Source organism: Hipposideros armiger, unplaced genomic scaffold (genome assembly GCF_001890085.2).
Source record: "Hipposideros armiger isolate ML-2016 unplaced genomic scaffold, ASM189008v1 scaffold_1, whole genome shotgun sequence".
NCBI classification, from domain to species: domain Eukaryota; kingdom Metazoa; phylum Chordata; class Mammalia; order Chiroptera; family Hipposideridae; genus Hipposideros; species Hipposideros armiger.
Window position 1 is genome coordinate 3,021,019 of NW_017731351.1, and position 10,578 is coordinate 3,031,596.

Here is a 10,578-nt window from a genome sequence, read left to right on the forward strand (position 1 = left end):
AAGGCTGATGAAATCCAAAAAAAGTCTGGAGCTTAGTTAGTGGCACTGTACCGATGTTAATTTCTTAGTTTTGAATAATGTACCATAGCTGTGTAAGACATCACCAATGTCAGGCGAAACCCGGTGAGGGAGATATAGGAACTCTGTACTATCTTTGCAACTTTTCTATAAATTCAAACTTATCCAAAAATAAAGGGCTTACTGTTCAAAAGAAAGTAAATCGAGCAGTTTGGACTCAGCTTTTTGTAATACATGGGTCACATGAATCAGTATTAATGCAAATATTCTTTCATCTCTTCTGAAGTCCTACGGTGCAGACTGCAAAGCTGTCACTCTGTAAATGTCTTTCAGTGAGATTCCTATTTTGTTTAGTCTATCTTGCTCTAAACAGAAATAACTGTGTAGTTACAGTCTGCTTGCAAAGTTTGACAGCACTTTAACTGGTTTTCAAGGCCCTGATGGATGTGGTAAACATGAGCAGAGTCCTTCTTCCCCAAAAAAGACTTGCTCGTTTGCACATAAGCAAGTTCACTTACGTAAGCTGTAACATAATTAAAGAAAATGAACTTCAGATAATGGTAATACGTTTCTCAATTCCTGATGCATTCAAGAACTCTACATTGACACTAAATCTTTTTCCCTTTCTTCTTCTAAATTATTGAATCTCTCAGGTCTGTATTTGCATTAATATCAGCATTTTTCATCATCTGAAATAATATCACAATTTCATCAACCACCACATGAAAAATGTTACGAGACAGCCAGCCCTCCTGGTACATTACCTTAAGAAAAATAGGCTTTAGCTTCTACTCCAAACCTGGTACATTATTTTATTTTTTTTTTTAGTGGGCAAAGCACAATGTGCTTTACCAAAGCAGCCAACATACATAGTTACGAGGTGCTAAGAGGTACAGCAGGACAAATCTTGGGACAGAGAAAAATACAATAAAAACACCAGGAGAAATTAACATGGATTCTATCTGGTACTCAGTCGGTAAATACTGGTCTGCCGAATGCTTTTGTGTGTGTTTGTTTTTCCCTTGTGTTCTGTCTACCAGCAATACCTAATCTTCATCCCTGAAGTCTTTTGATTGCTTCTAAAAGAAAAACCATGATTTGAGTGGTTAAAATCTATGCTAGATGTTATAGCAGCTTGAGGAGGTGGGGAACCTGGGGTGGGCTGATACTCTTTTTAGTTTAGTCACCACTGGAACAAATGTACAGCATGTCAAAGAAGAGGAAGTGAACTACGAACTGTGTACTCACAGCATGAAATACATTTTAACATCAGGAACATACTCCATTGGAACTGTGCTCATGAGCCCATTCCCAGGACCACACGTCCCACCCCCAACCCTTCAGCTAAAATGGGGCATGTCTACTCATCAACAAGTTAGGAACATGATCTAACCCTGGCAGAGCTGAAGTCACAGACCAGCAAAACATTTTGTTACAGGCTTCATTGTATGCATACTTTTAAAGACATCAGATGGACAGAGAGCTCATCACCTAGCTGAAATGTAAATGCCAAAAGTGAGGAATAAAAACTACTATAAGAGACTAGAGTTTGGAGAAATTAAGTCTAGAAGGATCAGAAAGGGTTCCAGGAGGTGGCACTTAAGTGGGACCTTGAATGCTTTTGACAAGTAGAGATGGGAAGAAAGTGTGTTTTAGAGAGAACAAAGTATGTACACGTACAGGTGTGAAAGAATGTGGTAGGTATGCGAATGGGTGGATATTTCAGGAATGTGATGCACTGAATGTGTGTGTTCCCCCAAAGTGTATATGTTGAAACCCTACCACCCAGTGATGGTTGATATTGGGAGGTGAGGCCTTTCGGAAGTTATTAGGATTAGATGACATCATGAGGGTGGAGCCCTCACGAATGGGATTAGTGTCCTCCTAAGAGTCCCAAGGAATCTTGCTGCTTCTCTCTGCTCTCTGCCATGTGAGGACACAATGTGAAGTCAGCAGTCTGCAACCTGGAAGAGGGCCCTCACAGAACCCGACCACGATAGTACCCTGATCTGGGACTTCCAGCCTCCAAACTGTGAGAAATAAACTTCTGTGTTCATAAGCCACTCAATCTATGCTATCAGCCTGAGCCTAGACAAGTAGTAATACAGGTGGCTTAAAAGAGGAAGAGCATCAAAGATGAGACCAGGAAGGCTGGGGACAGATCTACAAGCCTTTTGAAAATCATCCTGAGGAATCCGGAATTTATTTGGAAGCCCATTGAGCTTCTGAACCAAGCAGAAAAAAGATTTAGTAAACTTTGTCTTTTTTTTTTTTTTAGAACAGTTATAGTTCATAGCAAAATTGAGTGGAAGGCAGAAAGATGTCACACATACTCCCTGCCCCACCCGCCAAATGCACAGCCTCCTCCACTAGCAACACCCCCCACATCTCACAGCATGTGTGAGAAAGGAGAGGAGAGAAAGGAGTGGCTACCAGAAAAGGAAGTCACCAGGACTGGAGACTTATTAGACCTGAAGACTTGCGTAAGGAGAGAGGGGTGCCAGGAAATGAGGTGGGCACCACCAGGAGAGAAGGAAGATAATGAACGCTCTTCAAACACGCTGAGCTGGAAGCAGAGAGAGATGGTAGCAGAGAATTACCATTTCTCATCATACACCTACTTACATACCATTTGTCTTTTTATTCTATATAATTTGATAAAAATTAAAAGCCAAAAGAAGTCAGGGTTCAGAGCAAAAGAGGAAAACACAGAACTATCTTAAATTGGATGTTAATATATGGGATCAAGACTTTGAATGAAATATTTTGATTCTTCAAGTAATACACTCCCATATTAAAATCCAAGAAAAAGATAAATTTTGGTATATTCATACAATGGAATCCCATTCGGAAATAAAGAAATTAACTACTTCGAGGTGACAACATGGATGAGTCTCAAAATAATTATGCTGAGTAAAAGAAGACAGATAAAAAAAACCCAGTACGTTCTATGTGATTCCATTTTTTATAAAACTAGAAAATACAAACTCATCTCTAATGACAGAAAACAAGTGGTTGTAAGGCGTGAGGGGGACATGAGTAGTCTTAGGGAGGGAGGCACACGGGGAAACCCAGGTGAGACGCATATGTTCATTATCTTAACAGATGTATACATGTCAAAACTTATCAAACTGTACACTTTAAATATGTGTAGTTTACTGTATTTCAACTATACGCCAATAAAGCTGTTAAAAAAATGTAAAGGACATATTTCCCATCTTCTCCAGTCATTCTTATTTTCAGTGGAAGTTTATTAGCTTTTCACAGCTAAATGCTTTTAAAAGTATTCCTCTTTCCATCAGTCAAAAGTTTTAAAAGCAACAATAACAACAAAAAATTCACTTTGAAAAATAAAAAATCTAACTCACGAAATTGATAACTGTGGCCAATATGAACTAACGAATGTTGCTTCAATGAGCTGGATAATTGTAAACCAAAGCAAAGAAACATAGCGTTATTGCAAGTAAATGCATGATTTCTATTATTTCCATACTGAAACTAGTCACTTGTTCCCTCAGCCCAACCCACCCACTAGTATTACCTCTGAAATTTCCCCCAGGCACCTGCCAGTTTGCTAGGTTAAGATGTACTGCACTAATCTAGAATTTTCCTCTTACATAATGTCTTAAATAAACCTATTAAAAGTACTTCACCAGAATGGATGCTAATTTTATCTCAAAAGTAATAAACTTATTAATTCTGTATTGACAATCACATGCAGCTGAAACCAGTTTTCAGTTACAAATCATGTATGAAATAATAATTTCCAGAAAGAATATGCAGATAATTAACTAACTAGAACCCTGAATATTTGGGATACTTTATGTGAATCAATAAGTGGCATAACTTCCTTAATAACCTTCATGTAAGTGATGAAAGACAGTAGACAATTCATCTCTGAGGTTTGATGAGAAAGATTAGGTTTACATCCCTAAACCTCTGATCAAAGAATGGTCTTGTCCAAGCCAGACAAGCTACCTCCTACATTGGTGATTTATGCAGCTTAGGGAGGTAAATACCTAATACCATAAAGAAGGAACAGAACAGGAGCCAACCTGGCCAGGTCAGCAAATCAACTCTCATGTCCTGCACACCAAGAAGGGACAGCCATAAAATCTGAAGCTTGGTAGGACTCACAATATAGACCAGCAAAACATTTTACAATAGGGATTTATTGTACTTAACTATTAGGAGGATAAAGACACTGGAACATGTGGAGTGATCAGTGAAAGACTGACATAGAAAACTTAACAATCATTTTTTAAAAACTAAAATATAATACACATATACATGTATCCTGACTTACAAAATCCTTTGAAGTAAGGAGTTCTCTTCATTCCACCAAAATCAGGGCATTCCATTTGAAATCAGGTCTCCTAAATTCCTACGCTTATAACACTCAGCTATATGACCATGGGCAAATTACAGCTTCTCTTTGGGCTAAAAGTGTGTGATTTTAAGATGTAGAGAAACCAAGAGTTTGAGTCTCACATTGTCTATGACTTCCATAGCAAGATCAAATGGATTCCACATAATCTACACTTCCTTCCAGCAGCCTTGCTTGATAACCATGAATTTTGTAATTATTTTTAAATGACCATAGCACAAGATTAAGCAAAATATGTGATATTCGTAAATTTGTTCAAGTCTTCATATAATCTGCCCTCATTAAGCCTCTAGAGCAGGGGTCGGCAAACTTTTGAGACGGAAGAGCTGCCAAGGGTGGGTAAACTGTGGATTGCGAGCCACATGTGGCTCTTTGGGTATGTGCATGTGGCTCTGAAGTCAAGTTGAAAATGAAAATAAAACTATCATTGTTTCATTTATAAAAATTTTGAAGGATATTATTCGCATAATGGTGATTATGTAAAAATATACTTATGGCTCTTGAATAATTTTTAAATTGTTGTGAGGGGCAGGATTGGCCTTCCAGGTCGGCAAACTTTTGAGACTGCACACAAGGAGCCGCCTGCATGTGGCTCAGGAGCCGCAGTTTGAGGGCCCCTGCTCTAGCTTATATTAAGCAGCCATTAGTGATGGTCTCCCCGCCATGCTTTTAAAGATGATAAAAATGTTTTACATACCTATAGGTGAAAATAATCGCTAAATGCTTATTAAATACTTGTAACTGTTATTCCTACACACACATAAAATGTCATCCTAAAACTGACTATATGTGGCAGTCCTTTATGGGGTTGGGTTGATGTTTTGGCACCTGAACCTTTCCACAGTTAAGTCATTTCAAGTCACCACTAATTAACTTTTCAAAAAATTCTTAATCCAGAGCAGTCAGGCATACATTCCTTTAAAACTGAAGTCGCGCTGTGTACTGTGAATCGAACTAACTTTTTCATTATTATTAAGGATAAAAAAATTACATTATGACATAAAGTAGAAAACAAAAAAAACATGAGGATGTATAGAAAAATATAACAGAAACACCCAAAAAATGCTAAGAGAGGTTGTCCTCCATAGTGAAACTATGGGTTTTCTTTTACGTATCAATCCATTTTTATAACAAGAAAATACCTACATACTTTAAAATATAAAATGTGTACGGTGCCCCTTCACTCTAAATACTAATGAGGTTAAGTCACAATGATTATGATGCCAGAGAAGCAAGAAAACACTGCAACATTACAGTTTTACGAACACTAACGGATATACCCTCATCATATATTATGGAATCCACCATAAAAAAGAGGAGAGCCTATTTAAGAATCGTAACAAACGTCCGGTAGCAAAGAATGGCACCCACATTTCGGCTCACATCACACAATTAAAACGTGGCGCAAATAATTCCCACTTACTAGAGAACCTAAACACTCAATCCCAACCACGTTAACACTCTGGAGTCCCCCACCCCCTCACCCCCAGCCCACGTGTACACTCTCCGGATGGAAGGCATGGATTCAACGGTCCCTCTTCGACAACCTTACTCATAATCGCTACTCGCAGACGAATACGATGAACCCGAGTCGCTGACACGATCTTCAGGATCACAATCCTCATCTTCTTCTCGTGAAGAGGGGTCTTCAAGGAGCTCCTCCGGGCTCTGAGGCGAATCGCACAAAGCTGGAGATGCCATCATCAAAGATGCAGCGGAGACAAGCAGAGTAACTCAAATCTCCAAGCGACGGCTTGTCGGAACCGCCATGTTGCCTCCGCGAGAGAGGGGGCAGAGGCCACGTGATCACCAGTCCTTAGCTGCAATTGGTGGCAGCTTAGGTTGCCAGGGAGACGGGGAAGCGTCCCCGGGAGAAGTCGGAAGACTGCCGAAATTTCTAGGAGGGCGTGTGGGAGGAATGGAAGTAGCGAAAACTTCACCGCTTACGCTCTCCTTTGGAGCAGCGTATCTTATTCAAACAGGCGGAGACCCACTGGTTTTGTTTTTTTTCCCCTTTTTTCTTCCTCCAGTTTGCACTTTGTTTCCACGCCGAACAGCTGTCCAAAACCTTAAGAGGCTTTAAGCCTGCGTTTCCCTTGAGGTAAAAGAAAACTACCCTCTCTACCTTTCCTCCCGCCTCTGCATCTAAGCAGGGAATAGACGCTTTTAAGCAATACCCTCTAGGTGTTAATGTAAATACACGCCATTGTTTATTTGTTTTTATTATTGTTTCGTATTTGCAAACATTTTTACAGTTCTCCCAAGCAGATATTGTAGAGATGCTTTAAATAGATGGCAATACTGTGAAATCAACTGCGTGTTCATTTTCTAACTCAAAATTTTATAATTTGATGACGTGTTCTCATTACTGGAGTTGGAAGTGTAAACAGGTAAATTTTATCTGTCAGTTGTGAGTACCTACATTAAATAATTTTTTTAAAGTACAAAATAATACCCAGCATTTATTGAGAGTCAGCCATTGCTCTAATTACATGTTCTGTTCTCATACTATTCTAAGTATTCACATACTATGAAGTAAATATCCATTACTAAAATAAGGCAACGGAAGCTTAGAGAGGTTATTAATTTTGTTAATGGTCACATGCCTGGCAGGCAACAAAGCCAACCAAAAATGGAACTTTAAGTCATTAACTACTAGATTGTATTTCCTTCTCAAGGCCCAGTTTTTCATCTATTAGAGATCTAAGAAAACAAGGGATGCAAATAAAATTTGTACAAGTGAGAAGCTGAAAGCAATCTAAATGTTCGACAATAGGGGAAAAGTTAAATATATATGTTACATATATATTTATATATTATATATATAACAAATAGTATGATGTTAATAGAAATGTTTTCAAAGAATAATGCATGTGGGAAATGTTCCTGTTAAAGCCAGTAAAAAAAAAAAAAAAGGATATAGTGCTATTTTATGATCTCAGTGGATGGATGCTGAGGATTCAATTTAAACTACATGGGCAGGTGGTGGATACTGAAAGGTGAATGGGCGTTTTAGAACATACAGTGATGAGTATTATGATAAGTACGGAGTTCTAATGGAATACCCAAAGGAACACAAACGAGGGCATGTAGGGCTACAGCAAATTTCTTAGAGGGGGTCTTAACTTACCTTGTTATTATAGGGGATAATCTACCAAACAGAGAAAAATAGTGGGAGATGAGTCACCCTATGGCCCAGAGTGATATATGCATAGAGAACTCAAGAGAACCTGGGCAGTAGCAGTGAAATATTTAAACTTTCAAGCTGCAGTTTAGTTTCACTTGTCACATTAAATTATGTCCATTTGAATAGCCTATGTTTTATGCTTTTATTAATTTCTAAATGTGCCTTTTTTACAGCTGTATATCAGCTATGGAATTTTATTTTGTAGTTTATTTGTATTTATAAAATTGTTTTTATCTTATGTAAGAGCTATACAGCACAGAGCTAATATCTGTTTATTTAAAATTATAACTGAAAAAAAGTTTGTCATCCCTGGAAATCCCCAAGAGTTTATTCCTTAAAAGAGGTCTGCCCACATATGGCTCAAATTGAAGAATAGGGGACGAGTTCATAAAGGGATCATGGATAACGAAGGTCCTTGAGGTGGCAGGAGGGGATGGTACCCAAGGCACTGATGGAGTGATGTGACCTTGCTGACACCTATTCCCTAAAACTGGTTCCCAAAGGATGGTGCAGGTGTGAAGGCTGACTTGCCAGTTTCAGTCAAGAAGCTGGGACAGTCTCCATGTGATGGTGTTTATTTTCTCTGGTAAATGGAAGGCAACCTTGCCAGCTGAAAGTGATAGAGGAAGTAAAGGGGTCAGAAGTTTGAGGAGAGTGGATCCCGGAAGGAAGAGAAACAAATATTTCCATCAGCATTGAGGTCCAAAAAGAAAAACAGGGCATCACTTTTAAAATCAGAGACACAATATTATAAAAAAGTTGGAATCACTATAATAGTTACGTTTCATGTTAAAACATACATACTTATTCTCACCCCTTAATCTCGAAGGTTAAAAATTACTTAAGATTTCATTCCAATATAAAAAATGCTTTAGGTACCTCTTTAACAAGTTAAACTTTCCTCATTTTAAAAGCACTTTATTGGAAGTTAAAAAAGAAACAACAACAACATTTTAAATTTTAACAAAAACACGTTTTCTTCCTATAAATAACACTCCATTTTTTTCTATGAGCATCTAATAATTTTATACTCTGCTCATAAACCTTCAATACTAAACCCAATAAATAGAGAATAAAATGCAAACTGTGTAGTCTCTGTTAAAAAAAAATCCAATTCTACAAACAATTGAGCACCAATTATGAGTTAGATGCCTTATTTCCTGCTATACATAAATTAGGTTAATCAAGTGTGCCCAACCTGCCTGATCAAAAGATCGCCTAGGATGCTTGTTAAACATCAAGATTTTAATGCCCTGTCCCACTTCAATAGTATCAGAGTCTCCCAGGGACCCGACCTGAAAATCCCTATTTTAAACAAGTGCCCCCAGCGGTGCCTGAGTTAACTGGCGCCTGGGGAACACTGCCCTAAGCCTTTCCTCAGTTCTATACTTCACACCTACAGGCCCACTGACCATTTCCCAAATAGGCTGGACCCCACTCCCACCTCCTGGTTTTGACCTTGGTAGACATGCCTCTCCCTGCCCCAGAACCCATTAGGTATATGATCTTAAGCAAATCTACTTCTCCAAGCTTCACTTTCCTTATCGGTGAATTTGAATATTGGTTCCTATTTCACAGGACACTTTGGAGTGCAATAAGTTAATGCAAGTAAAATACCTAGTACAGAAAGTGCCCATAAAGCTATTTTATAGATCGTTTACTCACACAGCTGTCTCACTGTGGAATGCTACTTATCCATAATAATACATTTTCCTTCAAGACCCAATTCAAATGGTACCTTTTCCAAGAATCTGCCCCAGACTTTTTTCTGATCTCAGTAGGAGGTAGAAGTAGAAGAAATGATAGCAATCATTGTAAACTCTTATTTAAATATTCAGGGTATGGTATTAGCCAATCAGATTTCTAACTTTATATATCATAGTTGTACTAACTAAATTAATATTTAACAACCTTAGATGTGTATTGGAGAGGATGAAGAAAGAAAAAGAATAAGATGCCATTTTCAGAACGCTGTTTTTGTCTGTTTCATAATTGGCAATTGCAGGAAGCTTTAAAAGAGTTAGACTGGAAGTCGGGGGGGATCACGCTTCTAGACATTAGAACGTACTACAAGGCTACAGTAATCAAAACAGTATGGTACTGGCATAAAAACAGACACATAGATCAATGGAACAGAATAGAGAGCCCAGAACTAAATCCAGGCATATACAGGCAGTTAGACTATGACAATGGAAGCAAGAATTTACATTGGGGTAAAGATAGTCTATTTAATAAATGGAGCTGGGAAAATTGGACTGACACATGCAAAAAAATGAAACTGGACCACCTCCTTACGCCATATACAAGAACAAATTCAAAATGGATTAAAAACGTAAATATAAGACCTGAGACCATAAAACTCCTAGAAGAAAATGTAGGGTCTAAATTTGCAGACGTTACCCTGAGCAATATTTTTACTGATACATCCCCGCAGGCTAGGGAAGTAAAAGAAAAAATGAACATATGGGACTACATCAAACTTTAAAAGTTTTTTCACAAAAAAAGAAACCATCAATAAAACAAAAAGGAAGCCTACTGAATGGGAGAAGAAATTTGTCAACAAGATATCTGATAAGGGGTAATATCCAAAATATATAAAACGCTCATGCAACTCAACACCAAAAAAAACAAACAACCCAATTAAAAAATGGGCAGAGGATATGAAGAGACATTTCTCTAAAGAGGACATACAGATGGCCAACAAGCATATGAAAAAATGTTCAACCTCACTAATCATTAGGGAAATGCAAATAAAAACTACCATGAGATACCGCTTCACTCCGGTCAGAATGGCTATCATCAATAAGTCAACAAACAACAAATGCTGGCGAGGTTGTGGGGAAAAGGGAACCCTGGCACACTGTTGGTGGGACTGCAGACTGTTGCAGCCACTATGGAAATCAGTATGGAGGTATTTCAAAAAACTGGAAATGGAACTACCTTATGACCCAGCAATTCCACTCTTAGGTATTTATCCAGAAAAACC

General features: G+C 38.2%; 1 protein-coding gene across 1 annotated transcript in view; it reads right to left on the bottom strand.

The window, feature by feature from the left end:
- INTU (inturned planar cell polarity protein) overlaps positions 1-6,209 on the bottom strand; it is a 51,652-nt gene extending 45,443 nt beyond the window's left edge. Inside the window, exon 1 of the mRNA XM_019665464.1 lies at positions 5,958-6,209. Within this exon, the coding sequence (XP_019521009.1) occupies positions 5,958-6,109 (152 nt within the window). The 5' untranslated portion in view covers positions 6,110-6,209. The remainder of the gene's footprint in view (positions 1-5,957) is intronic.
- Positions 6,210-10,578: the final 4,369 nt, after the last annotated feature.